The sequence below is a fragment of the Rhyacophila brunnea genome, unplaced genomic scaffold, assembly GCF_057557595.1.
Source record: "Rhyacophila brunnea isolate RB1 unplaced genomic scaffold, BYU_Rbru_1.0 scaffold_15, whole genome shotgun sequence".
Classification (NCBI taxonomy): domain Eukaryota; kingdom Metazoa; phylum Arthropoda; class Insecta; order Trichoptera; family Rhyacophilidae; genus Rhyacophila; species Rhyacophila brunnea.
The window spans coordinates 2833922-2856848 of NW_028232806.1; the positions used below are offsets into that span (position 1 = coordinate 2833922).

The window sequence follows — 22927 nt, forward strand, 5'->3', positions numbered from 1 at the left end:
TGATTTATATTTAAGTCCTGCAAAAAGAGTTAAATTATTAACACTTAATTTAAATAATATATTACGTCTCAATGTGCATATTCACAAGGCGAGCCATCTTCTCCTTTCTGTGCCATATCCGTTATCGTAAATCGGCATTGATTTTGGTTATATTTTCCCCGTTTGTCACTGTTCTGTAGTGTGAGAGTAACAAGGACATTCTTCTTCTACCAGGAACTCATTTACCAATAAATAATCTTTCCTTCAATGTTAACATGCAGAAGTTGATATCTCTCAAAATGGCACATGATGTGGCGATAAACTGCCAAAATTCAAATTTTGACTTTTCTGATTATTTCTTTAACCTTTTTCATCCTTGAGATTAATAACTTTGTAATTCCAGCTGATACCCACATTTCGAATGTTTCAAGTTTTCTGAGCGTTGTTTCTGTGAGTATCGACACCTACACTCCACATAATGCGAGGCGTGGACAATCACCAGGCGAAACATAACAATTACTGGACTCGTACGATTGTCTGTTGATAGTGTGAACATCGCCAATAGCAAACAAACGACCTGCGTATTTAAAGCCGAGACATATAAACTGCAAAACAATGTAAATACCAACCAGAAAAATAAAACTGTATGTTTTGCAAAAAGAGAATTAATTATAGGAAAATAATAGTCTGCCGATAGCAGTTTTGTTTTTCCAGTTGATTTTTGGCATGACCGCACATGTTTTGTAGTGTGTGTGGTCTCGTTATTATTCTTCTTCTTTTGACCATGTCCGATCCTAATAGGATCATAATATGGCCCTCCACAGAGCAGAGGTTTGTGTCAACAGATTTTTGTTTTTACGATAAATGGATGTTAACCACTTGCTCAACCTATTTGCTACATACTCTGACTCCAAACACAAATTGTAAAACAGTATGTGTATTTGCCAGACTCGTGATTCGAACCTGGGACCCACGACATTATAAGTAAGCTGTTCGGCCATCGTGGGCCCGCCTTGTTATTAGAGAGTAATATTTAAGGTTCGAGTTTTGTTGTTTTTGCATTTATTCAGTCCTATGGTTTGTCCAATAATGATGCACCTTTGTAGGGATACAAAATTATCTCTTTGTCCTAAGTATATATAATAACAATGCTCTTTCTTATCCAAAAGCAGTTAAGACAATTAGGAAACTTTGAATATTCATTGGATAATGCAAGGCTTACATCTTTCACTTCTTCAAAAAAAAAAAAAACCATAATTTATTATGTAAGGGCTTTTGATAAACAATTAATACTGCTTAGGTTTCCATCTCCAGAAAATGGTAATAATTTTTTAAATAATATAGTACACTCATGATAATCTGAAATTATGTCCCTGTATTTAAATTGGTTATGAGTTGTCGATTGTAAATTTATATCGAGATAACTTTTAGTGGTCAGCCATTTCGGATGACAACAAAGGTGCCATTTTATTTCAGTGAAAGTATTAAAAGAACTGTCCATTATTCACAATTTTCTGACAAATCACTTCGCTTTGAGGTAAATAAGTGAAGAAACTACCGGAAGCCGAAACCTAAATAGAATAATATCAAATCGATTAAAGAAAATTTGAAGAGTTCAGAATAGTTTTAATAATATTACCAAATTAGGCTTTATTATGATTATAAATTTAACAAAAACTGACAAGTCCACTTATGGTTAAAATCTAACAAAAAATACTTACATATTCTTCATGTAATGAACTTCAATAAAAGCCCCAAAGCTTACATACTAAAAATAAATACAACTTAATGAAAAAATGCTGATACATTTTTGCTTGTATTCATAACAATAATTATTTGGCTTATAAAATCGTCACTGTTCTGGCAGAAAACACTAATTCGAAAAAATGACATATTGAGTTAGTACCAAAATGTTCCTTATTTCAAACTTTACCGTCTGGAAACCTTCTTAATAAATAAACAGTCTTTATTTTAAAGTCACCCTTTTTACGATTACTTAATAAACTGACATGATAGACGATTATTTCAAACATTTTAACAACTTCAAAGTCAAATTACTCAAAACTAGTATTCTCCAGTTAGTGTGTTCTGCCAGAACAGAGACGAAATAAGCTTTTCGGTCTAATTTTAAAATACAATACATGGAAAAATGAAAGTTAATGCCCAAAAACTATCCACAATAAATCGTGGCGTTACTGCCAAAAGTTGGTAAGTCATGTTATGGAGTAAATTAGGCATAATGCTAACTTATTTTTTCTAGCATACATTTTTATATTATAAAGACACATAATCCGTTGTTAACTCCAAATACCTAAATTATCAACTTATCAAATTTTAGCAGTAACCCCACGTATTAAATCACTAAAATGTCATTTACCACAAGTATTGAAGTGAGAATAAATCGGTATTTAAAAATAGACACCTCGTATGTAGTTTGGTTAACTAAATACTGTCACTCTAATACTCGTATACATTGTTATCTACTAAATATTCTTCTTCTTTTGTGGCGGTACAGCCCAGGTAGACCCCTCCATTATGGTCGGTATTCTAGTTGATTGCCCCCAGTCTTACTGTATATTATCTATAAGTCCGTCACCAAAGTCGTGATCTTTCTGCAGACTGTTTTATCTCTGATCTAGTAAACGTGAGGTGCATCTTCGGTGTTGGATCATCGCATGGCACATCACAGGTTTTGATAAATCTGACAATATCAGGCACATCAAAGAGTTTAAAGAGCTCTTGATTGCGGCGACATCGCTAGATGCCATCCTCGAAAATGGGAGCTAAGAGCTTTTTCCAGATCTCAGATTTGTACATTATATCAACAAGAGTGTTGTGTAAGATCGACAAAATCAAAACATCACAAATGACTTAAATGATGTCACAAGAGTCAGTATTTTTATAACCCCTTTCTTATCGTCACTTAATGACGAAATCGTCAAAATCAAAATGATCGATTACAGTATTTTGTTTTCAGGGAATATTTTATCCTAAAAATAATGAGTTAATGGTTTTGCGACATCCCATCATATATGGACGACCCCTAAATGTAACATAAAATTCCTGATTACTAAGTAATTGTTTTTGATGCTCAGTATACTGTTGCTCTGAGTCTATGTAAGGTGCAGGTTCGTATGCACCATCAGAATGCATGCATCGAATAGGCGGCATTTGGTTTTGACCAAGTACATTTGTGAGTCCCAGACATTCCGCACAGAGTTGAATATTGGTCCGGCCATTCCTATTTGGATTGCGAGCTCTCATTGCAAAATGCCATCTCCCGCGATGTGTACCCCGAGGTATTTCAAGTTTTCAATGCTCTCGATGTTTTGTACGTCGCTAATCAGAGGGAATTCTGTACAAGTGCTATTATACAAAACGTTGAAATTCAAATCAACTCAAGGCGAGTTGTCATTCAGCTTGTCGATCGTTTTTTGAATACCCTCGATTAACTTGTCGAACATGACAGTGTCATCGGCGTATTTTACCTTTGTAGCTCCACAAAATTTAATCAACAACAAAAAATATTGAAATAATAATAAACTACGTGAAAGTATTTAGTATATACGGATAAGAAATTCATAACAGAAAAGTTGTGCCAAACTTCTTCCGATTCCATGTTATGATATTGAATGATAAGGGTAAGGCTATCTCGGGTGCTCTTTGGTGTTCCTGACACGACGTTTTTAATGTATTAAACTTGAGACTTGTGAATGAATACTGTATAATATTGAAAATACCAGTTAGAATCCAAAGGATTTAAGGTTACAGCGCAATAATAATTATTATAACCCAATATAGTATATCAAATTCATTATATTCTTCTTCGTCCTTCATTACAACCCTACACAGGTCTTGGCCTCTTCCAGCATTCGCCTTGTCAGCGTCCAGGTCTGTCTAAAGTTGCTTCCCTACAGTTTTGGACGCTCAAGGTTTTTAAATTCAAATTGACACTATCTCCATTTTATATGAGGTTTTTTTGCCAGCTTCCATGTGTGACTCCTCCATACAATGATCTTGTACAAAACATACAGCCTGTTTTTATTTTTCCGTTTCTGACTGTGACGGTCCGAAGATGAGACCACAGTGATATAATGAACAAAGCATTATTTCAATATTTTTAGTCATTTACCAGGTTTCTATATACTGACATGTTAGTAAGTGGAACACAGCACCTAGTTCTATCAAAACAAATTATGTTATAACATCGTATGCGTTACAATTTTGATAAACCTGACGACATCAGGATCGACAAAGATCGTATACAGCTCATGATTATAGCAATGTTACCAGATGCAATCATCGCAGATACGAATATACAATTCTATCCTCAAATACATGTAACTTCTGGTTACTTCAGTTACAATACTAATATATTATTATATACACACAAAGATGAATCCCTTTTCACTCATAAATAATTGTATGTGTGATATATTGTCAATCAAATATTCAATTCTAAAATATCCTAAATGCCAATTTTTCGAAATATGTTTTTTTACATCAATCGATTCTATATAAAATTTCCAACATTTCTGTATAAACCTAAATGCATAGGATTATATTGAATTTAAGAAAGAATTATTATTTTCTTGCCACTTCTTAAGTATCCTAAGTGACATTATTTGTCAATGTATTGAATTTTTCATAAATTAATTGTAATTTGAAACACAAAAAATGTTTTTTTTAATATTTCGATATCACAGAACTAAAATCGAATATAATTTCTAAATTTCGCTTTCCTGCACATTTTATGGTTTGGCGTTTAGGATAGTTTAGAATTGAATAGACAATTATGCCAAATTAGCTACGCATGTTTTTAATCAATAAAAAAAATATTCATTCAAAATTGAACTGTGTATTAATTAGATTTTATTCTGAACTCTTCGTTTTGACAACGATCACGTAAGCATAAATTCGTAATACTTTATAAGGCTTGTAAGGATTTTTAAAAATGACGAGAAACGCCCTAGAATTATTTACTTGGTAATCACACAAATTCTACCAGTAGAGATTCTAGCTTAAAATAAATAAAAATGTCGGTTGTTCTCTATAAAATAAGGCAGTTTTTCTTTCGTCGGTTAAGATAGATTTACACGAGTCTCGCGGGGAGGGAGTCAGTAACAAAACACACCATTATTCATAATGGCCTTAATAATTAAAAACCAAAACAAAAAAATTGTATATATTTATTAATTTTTAATAATAATTATAATATGGTATTTAAATCTACATAGCAAACAATAATGAAACAATTGAAAGGCTTAGCACAAAATTGTTGTAATTATTATTGCTATGTGAGCGCATTTTTTTCTATTATAATAATATATTGTAATATTATTAACAATATTATTTGTATTATAGAATGTTTATCGAAATAATACATTCGCCCATATGAAATTGAAGTTTTATTCCCTATCCGCCATCTTCCTATTGCTGAATAAAAGAGATGTCTTTATCTACCAGAGGCACCTAGCGGAAAAATACGAAGCTTGCAATTTGAGACATTTTTTTGATAATTTACCATTTCAACTGTATTTCAGTCGAGCTCGGTTATTACGATCACGGATATAGCGAGATCTCGGATGTAACGAGGAAACATTCGTTCACATTTTAGTTTATGATTTTTTCCATACATTTATTCACTTTTATAACAAGCTACTTATCTGTTATACCGAGCTAAAATATGGTCAAAATTTTTCTTAAAACTTCATGTGTCGATCGTTTAAAAACGTTTCGACCTTAAGCAATAAAATCCAACCGGACAAGATACCGCCAAAATTGGATTACGTTTATGACACTAGTTAAGTGTCTAAGTACCGACCTAATTGGTGTTTTCACCGACAATATTGAAAAAGTATACACGCATATGGCTGAAATTGCATGTGAAAAATCCAAGGTTTCTGAAGTCAGTAGGTACCAACCAGCGTTCATTACAATAAACAACTTCTTTTGTAGTTTATGTATGCCATGCTTGTTTCGGGGAAAAATTCTAATAGTGTATTTTTGTTTGAATTAAACGGATAAGGCGGATACTGACCATGACAGAAAATGAGGTTTTATATCCATAAGATGTAGTTAAGTCCAAACTGATGGTAGGCTCTGTACGATTTTTATCTGTATTAGCGGCTCCATCAACTCGGCGAAAATATTTCAAACCTAATCGAAATATTTTTTAAAGAAAACTTCGCTGCTATATCTTTTGGCAAATCTGTGATGTAAACAATTGGAGGAAAACATACAAAGCTGAGTTCGGAGTGCAGTTTAATCATTAAAGTAAAATTGGGACACTGTCCTGGCAATGTGATGTAGGTACAACCCTATGAATGACAATGAATTAGCACTGAGAGCAATCTAATAGGGCGCAGAAGAGGAAAAATTCACTGGCTAGATGGAGATACCAATGACTGCTGGATTTTTGGGGTATTACATTGGAAAACGGTTAGGAGAGGTACCTACAGATGGAGAGAGTTGTTGTAAGAAGCCAAAATCCACCAAATGTTTTGCTCCTGATAAATTTCATGTGAGTACACAACACTGTTAGCGATAATGAAAATAACAATAAATTATTTACAAACAAAATAATGATAATTATTTAAGATGTACGTATGTTGTTTTGTTATTAATTAATTAATGCTATATTACTGTTTTTTTTCATTGGCTCTACAATCCTGTGTCATGACTGCCTCACAAAAAAGTTTCTTAACTTACTCCAAGAAAATGGAGATTAGCCATTTACTCAATCTACCTACTAAATCTATTCTCTGAAGACTCACGATACGCGGACACTAATTTATTATTGATGTAAAATTCCTAAATGATATCAATAATGATAGTCTCGAAGAAAATAAGATAATTTTTATATGATCAAGTATTACTACATTATTTAAAATACTTGTCTGCCCGTTTTTATAGTGGCACAACCACCATACAACTATTATAAAGAACACAAGTAAATTTGACATTTCAAATATTTCAATAAATTTTGACAGTCTCCTGTGTTACGAAAAAATTTATAAAGATAACTAAATATTGAATAAAATATCATTATAACATCTGCAGAAACTAAATGCACAACACTTACCGCAAGATATATTGGCTTATCAGATGGTATTTCGTATGCAGGAAGGACGAAAAGGTTTATTCATATAAGGTAAACATTCGACACGAGAGAGGTATGTTTTCAAAATAAAACATTGCGGAGAATTGAGGTGAGCTATTAATAAGTTAGAAAATACTTTTCATTACTATTATCTTTAAAAATTCTATACTATACGACTTCGGGGTGTTGTTAATCACAACTAGAATTTATTACTTCAATTACCAAGGTCTAAATCTATATTGAGTCACAAGTGAAGAGAAAGCAACTTTTAGTAATATAACACTATAATATCGGGTAAATGTGCCGCAGAGGTGGACATGAGATTTTACAACTTTCTTTTTAGACCAAACCAAACCTAATCTAACCTACCCCAACCTAATATTACCTCATATAATCTTAGTTTGTGATAATGGTGCATCAAAATGTATGAAAATTTCAAATTTTCAATCAATGATTATTCGATCGAAAAGCAGATTCGCCGACAGTACAATGGGTACAGTTTGGTTATGAGAAATACAGCAGAAAACACATTTTGAAAATACCCGATATACTAGATTATTTGTTAGTTTAGGTTAGGTTGGGTTGGGTTGGGTTAGGTTAGGTTAGGTTAGGCTAGGTTTGGTTATGTTAACCTAACAAATAATCCAGTATATCGGCTATTTTCAAAATGTGTTTGCCGCTGTATTCCTCATAATCGAACTGTACCGAAAATGGTATTTATTATAATTGTCTACATGGAATAAACTGTTTTCGTAAAAAAAAAATTATAAAAGTTCATGTCCACCTCTGCGGCACAATTACCCAAAATCGCATTAGGTTAGTTTACAAATAGTCCTGCATGTACCATAATTCGAAGATAATGATTTCTCTATCAAGATAACTCAATCACGCAATTAAATTAATTAATTCATGCCAGTTCAAAAACCACACTTTATTGGAGCATCAATCTACAATAAATAGTCAGAAATGATCTCTTGGACGAGAGGGTGATCGCTGTCGTGGACCCCGCTGATGGTGCTACAGCTGCCGGAGAGTCTCGTTTGGTGAAGATAACTCTGGACCACAGTTATTGGATGTGATGAGAGAGAGGGAGAACTCTGATTGGGATGGAGCACTGAGAGTTTTTGATTGTTTGGATTTCGCTAGTCTTTCAATGTTTGGTGTTAAATATGTTACTGAGCAGCAGAGAATTCTTCAAATTTGAATCAGTTATGCCAGTCAGCCGCATGACTATAAAACTAATATTTGAGCATGGTGAAACCAAACAATGACCTAGTTGGCCTTGTACAAGATTAAGGAATATTGTTGAGTTTCATTTGAAGACTTCGGGTGTCCAAAACTGGGTAAATGTGTCGCAGAGGTGGACATGAGATCTTACAACTTTCTTTTTAGACCAAACCAAACCTAACATTACCTAACCTAATCTAACCTACCCCAACCTAATATTACCCCATATAATCATAGTTTGTGATAATGGTGTATCAAAATGTATGAAGATTTCAAATTTTCAATTAACGATTATTAGATCGAAAAGCCAATGCACTGACAGAAAAAGGTTTCTATTATAATTATCTACATGGAATAAACTGTTTTCGTAAAAAAAAAATTAGAAAAGCTCGTGTCCACCTCTGCGGCACAATTACCCAAAACTGTAGCGAAACTGCAAGCCTGGATGGAAGCGTAGGCTATGATTCATATAACTCTGATCCGTAACATCAATATGGACCTAATGAATGTTTCGTATAATTTTATGTATCCCTGTAAACCATATTGACCGTGTTTAGGAAAAAGGGCGTAACCCTCACAGAACAAATTTTACAGGAGAGGCAAAAAACTTTTTTTGAATGATTTTAGTTTAATATTTAAAAAAAAAAGGCACTGATATTGGGTGCATGATGATTTGGTGTAATATATTTTTGATCTAATAATAATTAAAGAAGTTATTACAGAAAATTCATTAAAATTGAGGGTAAATGCTTTTTTCCTTAAATTAAAACTTAATTAATCTCAATTAAAACCTGAATTTAGATAATAATTCCGCATCTGCGGCTTACTTCCTTTTTATAGAATGTGTATTTAGTTGTATACATTGTTTATATCTAATAAAAGCACTTTTCGAAAAATCGAAGGTCATGTCCATTAAATTATATGTAAACTTTATTAATTCCGCAGTTTAGCATTAAATTGGAATAGATCTGAAGATATATGAATTCTAGTACTATCGACTGAGGGTACTCGATGGAATTCTAACGAAGTTAAGTTTTGTACTATTCCATTTGAGTCGTTTTTTGCGACCCGGGTGTCGCCTTTTGGCATCTTTATGTATGTGGGCTTATTTGTGGATTTGTATTATTAAAATTAATAATAAGTAATATAATAAAAAAAAGTAGCATATAAGAATATTCATTTAACTATGATAACTTTTTTAAAGACTGATATTATTATTATATCTCTTTAGTTAACTCGATTAAATTCACAATACGTTGCCATTGTTTTCCCAGTATTGACGATTTTACACCTCTTGAATGCAGTGACGTCCCTAGATAAAATGTCGCCTCTAGGCAGCGTCAAAATGCTGCCTAATTTTTTATACAGTATTTTTCATCATCCTTTACTACTCCAATAATTATCTAAGAAATGTGTTTTATGGATACATTACTAACAAAATATACACCACTAAATCTAATTTAAATGCCATCTCTACTTCAATAGACAATATTGCGAGTCCACGGTTTCAGATACATTTAAAAATAATACACCTGACAACTTTCAAAACTCGTGAGTGACCAGCAAAAATATTTGTATAAATTAATTAATTAGGTAAGTATGCACCTACCTATAATTCGCAAATCTGCACGTGTCGTTGCTGGTAATCAAGAATGTGATGTCCAAGGACAACGGAAGTAAACTAGACATAGCGAGCCTGACAATTTTTTTTTTATGTTAATTAATACATTTTGTTTCCAACAAGTCAGCTCAATTTTTTAATGGAAAGATATTTTCGTTATTACTAAGTTTAGGTAGGTACCCCTTTATATAGGTATACCTAATGATTCCCCTCGATTTGCCGCCGTTCAAGTAACAGCCGCCCCCAAGCGACACTCAATCTGCCTACCCCCACGGGACGTCACTGCTTGAATGTAGTAATAGAATATAGTGTAATTGATTATAATCTAATGATCTATTATTAGGGTTTTGACAATCTATACGCCTATTAATTGTATTATTAGTAATTGGGGTTTTTTTGCAAACACTTCAACTATTCATAATAATTTGTTTGTTGTATTTTTATTGTGATCCTTGACTTAATAGGCACCTAGGTGATACAGTTTTTACCTACTTTATTGTATTAATTTATTATATAAGTTAGAATTAACTGTATTCCTTGTCAGTGTGTATTGCGTTTTGATGAGTGCACATAGTGCCTGAAGATGCCGAAGGGCGAAACCCGGTTCGCAAAAAACGACTCAAATGAAATATGCGGTACAAAACTTAAATCCATCAGAATATATGAATTCGTCGACATCTTTATAGATAAATAATATTGTTTTATCTATAAATGGATCTAATTATTTACAATTTCAGAAAATTCATCGGTTCAGTATCAAATAAAAATGGCAGGTCCAGAAAAACCTTTCTCCTGCTCAGCGTCAGGCTGCGGAGAGTCTTTCACAAATGAAGACAGACTCGCCGTCCATGCTCGGAGACACGACATGGATTTGCAGCTCGAGACTAAAGGAGTTACATTTGTCGGTACGAGCTTTCTTGTTTCAGTAAATGTTTAAGTGACCACTCCGACACATAATGTTAGTAGAATCTATACAATTATCATCATTATCAACCTGGATTAAGCCAATGTTGAATGAAGGCCTCTCAAAGCTGATTCCCCATGCCCCTAACTCCTGTGCGTTGCATTGTCACCTAGTTTCAGAGAACTTAATTGTCTCGTAGATTGAGAAAAAACGCAATGATGATGGGTGAAAAAGCGAGACATATTATATTTCATATTTTATGGCTCCATACTAATTTAAGCATAAAATTAAGTCCACACTGGTTGAAAATATAATAATAATTTTCTTTGTTCTTTTTTTGAGTGAAATTCGGAATTTTTAATTTATGTTAAACTATTTACAAATCTAAACGATTTTCATTTATAAAATTTTGTAGAATCAATATTTTGTTTAGTGTTTACGTATATTATATGAGATTGCTATTTCTGATAGTAAAGACTTAATCAATGGGTTTGCGAGATTTGAAATAGTAAAGTAAATTATGGTTTATGGCCTTTCGGCTTCATAAATCTAATTAGTCGGTCAAATATAAAACTGTCGCAAAATGTATGAGATCATGGTGGAATCACTTGTTAAAAGTGCGAAGCATTGTTTTTTTCCAATCTTTCTCATTTTTATTAATTTATGTGAAAAAATAAAATGAATTAGCAACACATGGGTAATAAATCAAACTCTGTTCAAACTCAGTTTATTTCTAATGTAGTTATATGTTATTAAAAGTATTTTTTCTGTTAAGTATATTTCCGTTTTTATTTTATTTTCCATAAAAATTGATAAAACAAATCAATCCCGAAAGTTTCGGGATTATGTTTACCATTCCCGGGATTCATAGGTATCGAAAATAGTTCGGGATCCCGGGATTGGAATCCTTATTCACAATACTTCGAAACCTAAAACAAAACGAGCGCCGCCGCGAAGCCTCACGTTAAACTTTTCGGTATTTAGCATACATTGGTTGAACACTTTAGGCTCAATGAGAAATCACATTAAATTTGAAGACGCTATTCAGGCGCTCCATTCCAATTTGGTTCTGTGAGCAATCTCATCGTACATACTTGTAAATTGACATTAATTTGTTGTCCCGGATAGACGCAGTTGTTAATCCGTTTGTATTAAGTGCCATTGATGAGGATCACTTTAGGACAAACGAAGATGTATATGGCTGCGTAGAACTAGGAAACGAGAAGAATGGTAGGAGCTATGGGAGGTCTTCATCTAGCAGTGGATCGACCCCGGTTGATGATGATAATATAATATTATGTTGTCTTGTCTTTTCACAAAGGTATTTTCTCATCTTTCAGCTGATCAGACTCCTACACCGACCCGATTCATAAGGAATTGCGAAGAAGTGGGTCTCTTCCAAGACTTGCAGAATGTCAATCCATTTGAGGAGACATTCAAGAGGGCTATGGAGACCAGGTATGTTCCAAACTTTGCTTATCTTAAATGACTCTTTCGACTACAATTATCAACAACGTGCCATTTCACCGGATGCATACATATTTATTTTTAAGAAAATGCAACGCATTGGAGCCAATTAGTTAAGAGCATACATCAGTGTAAGGCAAATAATTTTCGACAATAGGTGGGATGAAATTTCGCACTCGTTGCCAATCGGAGACTGGTAGTCGAGATCTGAGCACGTCAATTTGTTTTATGATGGCGTCAGAGGAGTATATTCTTAAATCGTGTAAAGATGACTAAAAAAACGTTACGCATGTATTCGAAAAAGAAAACATGTCAATAAATATATTTTATTATTACTAATATAACAATAAACATAACATTAAATGGACGCATGTTGAATTTTTATGACAAATTATGTTTTGTTCGGCACGCGTCGTTTGTACAATCTGCGCGTCGCGTAGTCACAATCTTTTTAGACCATGCCTCAGCTGAAGCTCAGCCTTAATAAAAAATAGTGATTTTATTTTATCTGAGAAGGGTATTTAACGTATAAAATTACCGTCATCCCTATTAATAAAAATCATATTAATATATGTAGCTTTGTACATAATGTATAATACGAGGGTGGGTCAATAATTCCTTAGAAAATAGGATTAAAACAGTTTTTATTTTTGTATTTTTTTTTATTTCTCAACATAATCTCCTTGGAGCTCAATACACTTGGTTAGACGTTTCTCAATTTTTTTTAAACCGTCAGAAAAATAAGTTTTCGGAAGGCCTCAAAATAAGCATTTGTCCAATCGATGACTTCTTCATTTGAAAAAAAACGTTGTCCACTTAGCCATTTTTTTAAGTTTGGGAAAAGGAAAAAGTCACTGGGGGCTAAATCTGGCGAATACGGTGGGTGGTCGACCAATTCGAACTTCAATTCTTCAATTTTAGCCATTGATCGTAAACATGTGTGAACACGGGCATTGTCCTGATGAAAGAGGATTTTTTTCCTGTTTAAATGAGGCCGTTTTTCTTCAATTTTGTTTTTTAGCTGGTCCAATAAAGATGCATAATAATCCCCTGTTATTGTTTTTCCTTTTTCCAAATAGTCAACGAAAATAATTCCACGTGCATCCCAAAATACAGTAGCCATAACCTTACCAGCTGATTTTACGGTTTTCGCCTTCTTTGGACATGGTTCGCCTTTCGCAATCCACTGCTTTGACTGTTCTTTCGTCTCGGGAGTATAGTGGTGTATCCATGTTTCATCTACAGTCACAAAGCGACGAAAAAATTCATCAGGATTGCGTTGCATGAGCGACAACAGGGCTTTAGAGGCCACCACCCTATTGCGTTTATTGTCGACTGTGAGCAAACGCGGCACCCATCTTGCAGAAATTTTTTTCATGCCCAATTTGTCATGTAAAATAGAAATGACGCTACCTTTTGAGATCCCTGTAACCTCAATTATCTCACTCAACTTTAATCTTCGGTCACTTAACACCATATCGTGGATTTTATTGATCATTTCTGGTGTAGTCACCTCTACAGGACGTCCTGAGCGTGGTTCATCCTTTGTTGATGTACGACCACGTTTAAATTCATTTAACCAGTTATAAATAGTTGCAAGTGAAGGAGCAGATATGCCGTGAACTAAATCCAACTCATTTTTTATTTCCTTTGCTGTTAACCCTTTTATATTAAAATGTTTAATAACAGCTCTAAACTCAATTTTATCCATTTTCCATTTCTCCATTTTCCACAAGCAAATTTTTTTTTTAAATGTACGAGAAACACACAACAACCCGACCAATCTGATTGAAACTTCGCAGCATACTGAATCGGTAGTGCCGCTGCATGAAAACAAACCGCTTACAGTACTAGTCGCGCCACCTGTCGGCTTTTCTAAGGACTTATTGACCCACCCTCGTATCATCGTTGAAACTAGAAAATTATGTAACTCCAAAAACACTACTTTACAGGATATTATAGTGTCGCATTATACAAATCTATGACTGTGGAGTTGAATCATCCATGATTTAACAATGCTACAATTTTTTTGGAATTACACCATTTGCATGACGGGTAGTTGTTAACAACGGCCACTAGATGGCATTCAAAGTCGATTTTCAATTAAAACGGATTACACATTTTTCTAGTTTGTATGAAAATAGATTCTTATGCCGTGTCCACACTGGCAACAAGTTGCTGGCAACCTCATTAAATTTTACGATAATTATCATAGAATCTAACGAAGTTGCCAGCAACTTGTTGCCAGTGTGGACCCGGCCTTATATTTAATAATTAATGGCTGAACACCACCACCTATAAAACCCACCGCTGGATAAACTTATTGTCGAAATTTGATATTTATATATATATCCAAATTGTTTGCAGGTCCTCTGGAGCCAGTCACCATTTAAATTTAGATGGAAATTTATTAGCGACGGATGACACATTGCACACGCCTCACATTTTTCCACACCTTCCTGACGAGAGTGGACCAATAATTATTTATGCCAGCTCGGAACAACGAACGGAAATGGGTGTTAATCGGCAATCGAGTGACGAAGGATCTGTCCAATTGAACAAATCAATGTCTTCCAGCGTCGAAGATAATTTAACAGCCGTGTGTTTGCAGGATAGTACCGATAAACATGACAAAAAAATGGCGGCACTTGTCGGTAGAAGGATATTTAAAAGAATGGAAAAAGGGGCGTCAAAATCGAAGCTAACCCGACAGAGTTCTATCGATATCGAAGATATTCACGCGTCTAATGTTGCCATGGATGCAAATTGTCATTCAGAAGTAAGAAAGACAGGTCCCAGTATTAATCTATCATCAGATAAAGACGGTTTAAAAAGTACTGTCGGTAATTCAATGAGACCATTGCAGATTCCTGTAATATCTATATCTGAAACTCCTAAAGGCAATATGGAAACGGATGATAATTCAGATTTAAATTCTAGAAAAGATTTGCAAGTCGTTCTGAAGAAAGATTATCTGATTGCCAATACCGTGAAAGAGTGTAATAAATTAGATATAAAAGCAACAGTCAAACAAAACTTTTCTAAGTTAATATCTCAACGCTCGATCGACCTGGCTTTGATTCATTTCGAGAACGAATCCAAGAATAAAACGATGGATTTGAATAATATTTCTATTGAAGATATGCCTGAAAGTATGGACGATCATTCTTCAATTTTAGTAAAGAATAATAGTTTATCTAACCACAGTAATATTCAAGATATTTCCGAACGAGGATTAAAAAGACATAACTTTAAAATGACAGAAAGTAAACGTGTTTCTGTTGACAATGACGACGGTAGTGTGAACGTTTATCAACATTCAAATATGGATAAAAATTCTAAAGTTAATGAGTCTAATATTGGAGTCGTTGAAACTAATGCTTTGGAGTTACCGCATGCCGAAATAATTGGCTGTAAACTATTGTCGGAATTACAAGAGAAAAATCCTAATAAAGGATACGAGTTATTACTGAAGTGGCCTGACGGTAAAAAGGTTTATTTGAAAGAGGTTTTTAGAGATGAGGACGCGCAAAATGACATCGATAAAACATCTAGTGTAATTACTGATGGTGGTGAAAAAATTAAAGAGAATGTTGCCGTACAAAATTCAAATTCTTCCAACGTCAAACAACGGTTGAAAGAAGCGATTCAAAGTAATGCTAAACAACGTTCGATTGTCTCCAGCCAGAGTGCAACGAATAAAAAAAACTCTCCTAAAATCGCCATAAACAGTATACACGCTAAGCCGAAATCCGTTGTGCCGTTGCCCGATAATTATGTCATACTGCCTCAAGTGATTCAAAATGGCGTTTCGACAATTGTAAGAAACAACGTTCAACTATTGACAATTCAGCCGCAGAATAATCAAACGATATTATTTGCAAATAATAACTTTGGTGAAATTTTAACGCAGGATAGTAGTAAGCAGACGCCTTTCAATCAAAGTATTGCCGCAAATAATTATTTCAGTCCGGGAAGCGTAGCGGCAAGCTCTTCGAATTCGCCACAGAAAATTAACTTATCATCGAAATCGTCAAATCTAAAATTTGAAAGCGGTAACACCTCTAATAACATTGTTAATTCAGGTCTTGTGAAGAATAATGACAATTTAAATAGTGATCCTTCTATACTTGCCAACGGAAATATGCGTGATTTTAAAGTCAGGAAGAGAAAAAATGACAATGTTGCTATAGTAACCGATAATAATAAGAATTTAAATAGTACAATAGATTTGACTTGTTTGGGAAATGACGTGTTGAAGATAAATAAAAAAGGCACGAGTAAAACGTATGATGCCCAGGAAAGGAATAGGGCAGCCGTTTTAAGATATAGGTTTGTTACAATATTTATTATGTTTTTAAAATTAAGTTGCTGGTCCACCAGTTTTATTCCACCCATCTTCAAACCGAGGAAGTTTCTGATGAACGATTTTTCGGTTCGGATGTTTTTCACAACCTCTGTAGGACCCAATAGCATTTATTTCTATACCGTCAGATAGTATGTAGAAATCGTATTTATTACAATGTGAGCATATTTTAAAGTTACTTACGATTCTATACAATTTTCTTCATGAAGGTTACGTCTAGAATTGCGTCGATTTGATTACTTTTCGTTTGTTTTAAAATTGGTTGGTTTTGATTTAGATTTTGGTTTTAATTAGCTTTTATAATTTTTTTTTTACGAAAACAGTTTATTCCATGTATACAATTATAATAAATACCTTTTTCTGTCGGCGCATCGGCTTTTCGATCCAATAATCGTTAATTGAAAATTTGAAATTTTCATACATTTTGATCCACCATTTTCACTAACAAAGATTATATGAGGTAATATTATTATGTTGGGGTAGGTTAGGTTTGGTTTTGTCTTAAAAGACAGTCTCATGGCCACCTCTGCGGCACATTTACCATTATTTTTTCCTGTAATGTGTGTGAAGGCTGAAAATAAATAATACAGAATACAAAGTTCAATAAGTATTCAGTCAATTACGAATGTCAAATGAAAAGTTTACGGAATATATTTTACTATTAAAGAAAGACATAAACTTGACATACGATTCCTCATCGTTTTTAGTGTGGTTGAAGTGTAATCATCATCATTTCTGACATTACGACCCTTGGGTCTTGGTATTTGAAAACCTTTTCCATCCTAGTCATCCATCGCCGACGCTTTCCAATGACTTTCCAGCCAATCATCCTTAAATCCCCCATAGTGCAGTCCAACCATCTGAGATTTGGTCATCTAGGTCTTCTGGCCTTGCTGGCAACTCCTCCGGCATTATATTATGCGCGTTGCGATTCCAGTGCAGTCTGTATTTTCATAATATAATTAGGAAAATGGGCGTAAATTTTTTTTTTTTTTTAATTGCTAGCTTTATAAATCTAGATAATAAATTTAGATAATAAATCAGCATTTTCAGTGTACATCCTTTGGACACAACGTTTACGAATTTAGTCATGTACAACGTTATTATGCAATAAACCTATTTTGAAAAAAATGAGGGTTACGCCCTTTTTACTTTCCACAGTCGAATTCAAAATTACAAAAGATGGTTGTCAATATTAACAGAATTTTAAATAAAACCTCAAATGTGTCCTGTTAGGAATTTTTGTCTTGTTAAGTGATCGCACCATTAGCTTAATTGTTAAGGCACACTGCCCGGACTGCGATGAGTCCCATTCCCATTCCATCCACTTTTGTACGTTCAATAAAATATTTCTGTACTATAACTAGACAACATAAGCATGACATTTTTGAAGTTCGGGTTAGTTCGCAAGTTATCGGTCAGTTACGAAAACGGCAGCCCGTATTACACGTAGCAATTCGTTAATATTACTTTCAATATGAATTATTAAATTACTTACAATATAAATCGCGCATTACTATGACATCTCATCTGATTTACTCACTGTTCCGTTCTGAAAATAATAATCATCGTTGTCATCCGACTCCTCACCAATATTTATTATCAAGGTTTACATAATATGTGTGTCTATTCCTAAATCACTTGCCCTATAAGAATATTCGATTTTTATATCGTGCTCACAGAATTTTTTTGGGGTATAATCAATGACATTATTAATGGACAACCCACTCAGTACAGTAGCTAGCAAGTAAATTCGCGTATAGCAACATTCGCACATGTATAGGTAGACGAGACGTGACAAAATTTCGCAATTTCCATTATGCGATATCACGCATCGGGAATTTATAGCAATATTACCTTTATTGTAATCGCGTTAGAACAGTGTTTCTAGTGTCAATGTTCATTTGAACAAACGATATTGATATTAAAATATGAATTATGCCATTCGGCAAACCCGACAAAAGTCATGGGGAATTTATAGCAATATCACCTTTATTGTAATGGCGTTAGAACAGATTATGCCATTCGGCAGACCCGACAAAAAAGTGAGTGTCATTTTTTTTCCAGATGCTTTGTCCATATTAATGTCATTGGGTATAATTGAAGAATAACCGATCAAAAATTATCTCATATCTATCGATTCTTTGTCTTCTAGCATTACTCTCTGAACGGTGCTAATAGGTACGTCAGTTGCCTCGTTTGCCGATTTATTTTAAATTGTACTGTATTTTCATCAATTTTAAATATTCGGTCACATTAAAAACAAAAATTTCTCGTGCTTGTCTTTGTAAAGGTTTTTTGTAATACCCCGATCGAGATGGGGTATTCATTGTAAAACTGTAAATATACTATTGTATCGTGTAAAACAGATTTTTCACACACAGTCCCAGCGTTTACACACCTACTCTATGTGCACGAAAGTAAGTGTGATTCTGCGCAGGTCTGTGCTTAAGTTGTTTAGCTATAATATTTATTGAATAAAAGATTCTATAATTTATTTAAAAAAATAATTAATGTTTTTCTTCGTTATATTGTAGGACTAGAAAAGAAGCCATGAACAAAATGGTGAAAGCGAGGAATGGAATCCTGGAAGAAGAGAATGAGAAAATAAGTAGAAAATTGGCGCAAGCCCTGCAGGAGATTCAAAGACTGAGAGACGCCCTCGCCTGCCATGCTGATTGCAAAGTTTCCAAAGCAAAAGAGGAACCAGCTAACTATTAGAATCAAACAATAAATTTGACTGTTTCAGATGATGCATTGCAACTAAGTAATTTTTGGTCCATTTAAGATAACGTGAGTCAGTGGCGGCTCGGCTCTATGACTTTTTAGGTTGTTGGGTTTAGCCATTAATTAAATTATACATACCTACCTTCTCAATTCTCATTTTATACGTTATCTTACTTATATTAATGGGGATAGAGGATAATTTTTAGAGATAAATACCATTTTCAGAATAAAAAATATCACTAATTAAATTTTAAATTAATATGACAAAGTAATTAAAATGCCGAGAGAATATTACTATCTTCTTCCTTAAAATGATTTAATCTTATTTAACTGATTTGAGTATTTCAAAACAAACCAATGAAAGAATAATAATATAGATTTGTAATTAGATATAAATGCGCTTCAAAAATATTAACTTAATTAACCTTCCCTTTACGATGCTAATAAATTCTGTCTGTTCGGGTGATGTCACCTTGGGTTACCATATGAGATTGACAATATTACAGTAGGTAGGCGGCTCTCGTGGAGCAGTGCGTAAGGCGCTGGCCTTCCACTCGAGAGTTCTGGGTTCGATTCCCAGTGAGGACACAATATTTATGTGATTTCCTCAAAGCCTGGGTGTTTGTGATAGTTCAAAATTACTAATAAATACCTTGTACGAAAAATCAAGGACATGGTCATTAATAATTTAAAAGGAAAAAAAGGAAGTAGGTATAAGGAAAATGCCTATTTTGGCAACATAAATAAGTCTAATATGGTTTTATTACCATTAAGTATTTACTATTAGTTTCATCTATAAAATGATCAAAAAGGCCTCAAAACTGAATTGTAATCATTTGAGTATTTATATACATGCTTTCAGCCTACAAGTCATAATTCTATCTAGATCTACTGTATTTTCGTAATATTATCACTTTCTCACAATTGAGTATGTCTCTCTTTGTCGCATATAGTTTAATTCTAAGTCTCTCTTTTTTTCGTAATGGAATAAAATGCACAGTTAAATGATATCTGATCGATATCTATCAATTATATGTATTTACTGGATTTTTACTGGATATTTACTCAATTTTGAAAATAATAAAATTTTAATTAGATGTAATATTGATGATTTTACGAATAGTCGAAATATGGAGATTACGAGGTGCATATTAACTGAAATATTTGCAGCCTAATGGGCTGGGTAACCTAAGGTGACATTGCAGTCAGACAACAGCAACATCTAGCAAGCTATTTTAACAAACCTCGGGGATATTTGACTCCATCCATATACTAACGCTAATGCATTCAAATCCTTTGTAGAACGAGATTTGTACCGCGGTGACGGGATGGAACAGAGACGTCCCGATCAGCGAGAAATAGACGCTGTAGCTTTCTTAATTTGTACATAGGTGTCAGCGTGCAATTGCACGTATTTAATTTAATAAATTATTTTATTACCACCAATAAATTATGTAATAACTTAATCATGTAATGGCGTAGGTAGGTATATTGTGTCAAATAATAAAAATATCGTGTATTTTTGACATGATAGGGATGTGGGGATTGTCCATACGAACCTCTAAGGTAGAGCCGCGCCCCTGACATGAGTGATTAATCGATCCGTATTTCGTCTACTCTCACAGCGATATCACCGCAATAAAAAACCAATAAGCTTCTAAGCTAACACCTAAACGTTATTTCTCAGGATCCGAGATAACAACTTTATGTTAATAATGTACTCATCTTGATTGCTGTGGCGAAGGGTGGAGGTAGGCTGTGGAGATCCGACATAAATAGTGCATACTAAACTTTGTCAGTCATACTTATTTGTTTTCATTAAACTAAGAATACAAATTGCAGATGGTGCTGGTTAGTTTTTAAAATTCAATTAAAACTAAAATTAATCTTAGTTCAATAAAAACAAATACGTATGACTGACAAAGTTTAGTGTGCATTATTTATGTTGGATCTTAACAGCTTACCTTCACCCTTTGCCACTGTTATGACATGTAGGTGTGTGCAATTACAATCAGGGAGGTATTTCATAATACTTTTCTTTTGTTAGCAGTCGAGGTATAATTCGTGGGGCTACTGCCAAAAGTTTGTAAGTCTCGAAATCATCTTATGGAGTAGTAATTGCATATTGAAGAATGGAATTTTTTAGACACGTAATCCGTTGTTAACTATATATACCTAAATTATCGACTTACCAACTTTTGGCAGCAACCCCATATATTATATCAACTGAATAGACATGCCTTAATATTATTTTTACTGTAACGGTTATAATTCGAGATATTGATGAACTTGCTAATCTCAAAATGTATTAAAAACATGACACTGTGTTAACATGACTATTGAAAATAACAGTACAAACGTTTTGTTCAGTTTTTTAATTAATATTTAGTTTTTGTGGATTTCTGCCAATCAATACATTTCTTTTATTTTTTATTTATTGAAGTTGTATGAAGAAATGGTCTCAATAATGGGTGGACAGAAAAAGCATAATAAAATCAAATATTAAATACAGTTATAAAGAATATTGGAGAGATATTAAATTACTGAAAGAGAAAAACACATTAAGTAGTAATCCTAAGAGAACGAAAAATACTGACCAATCAAAGAAGCAATAGTCCAGTTACAATGAGTTGTAAATTTTGGGGTAACTTAATGTAAAAGAGACAAAAGAACAAAACTGTTCCACTCGATCATTGTGAAGATTCATAGTTCTGCAGAGTCGAACCACCGTATAATAGTAACCTAGATTGGTTATACATAACAGAATTTGTTAAATATGTATGCAATAGGTACTCCATTGTATTCTAACATATGACTTAACTCCAAAAGCAATATAAAAAATGATAAATATATGTCGTATTCAGTCATTTAATTATTCCGGGAAGTTAACTGATTTTTTTTTAACACGGCCGTCTATGACTGCGTTAACCGCGCGCTGTCAAATGTCGTTGAGTAACACAGTTAACACATTGTACTTGATTCAAAATGTATCTCATTAGAATCTTCAATTGGACTTCTTTTTATCAATCAAGTAAAACGTTTTTAACTGTGTTAACTATTATTGTAAATAACCCCTTGCTTATGGAATTGTTCCGAGTGATATCTGTGTTATTTTGGAGTAATAAAAATAACGGAAACGTGCCACTGTGTTAACTATTTTGAATAGCTCTGCTGATTGTCAAATAAATTTGACAAATGGCCTGAAATTCACATCTTTAAATGTAGAAATCAAAATGACTGTAATATGTCAGATGAATTTATGGAATGTAATACAATTAAATATTGTAGTCAAATATGCAGATTAATATTCACTTAAGTATATTATTATAGTTTTCCTGACGAGGTAATTCATTACCAATAGTCAATGACATTAATATGGACGAATCATCTGGAAAAGAAAATGACACTCACTTTATTGTCGGGTCTGCCGAATGGCATAATCTTTTCTAACGCCATTACAATAAAGGTGATATTGCTATAAATTCCTGATGCTTTTTGTTGGGTCTGCCGAATGGTTCGGTTCGAACGGGTTCG

At 33.6% G+C, this 22927-nt stretch overlaps 1 protein-coding gene across 2 annotated transcripts; it reads left to right on the forward strand.

Moving 5' to 3' along the window:
- Positions 1 to 6967: 6967 nt before the first annotated feature.
- Atf-2 (Activating transcription factor-2) lies at positions 6968 to 21255 on the forward strand. Of its 2 annotated transcripts, none has more exons than XM_085943088.1 (5): positions 6968 to 7190; positions 10667 to 10834; positions 12174 to 12291; positions 14668 to 16632; positions 19204 to 21255. In XM_085943088.1, exons 2-5 carry the CDS (start codon positions 10696 to 10698, stop codon positions 19385 to 19387), a joined length of 2406 nt encoding a protein of 801 aa, XP_085799214.1. In that variant the 5' UTR covers positions 6968 to 7190; positions 10667 to 10695; the 3' UTR covers positions 19388 to 21255. The 2 variants fall into 2 exon arrangements, with proteins under 2 accessions (XP_085799214.1, XP_085799215.1); XM_085943089.1 differs by having other exon boundaries at positions 6968 to 7132.
- Positions 21256 to 22927: the final 1672 nt, after the last annotated feature.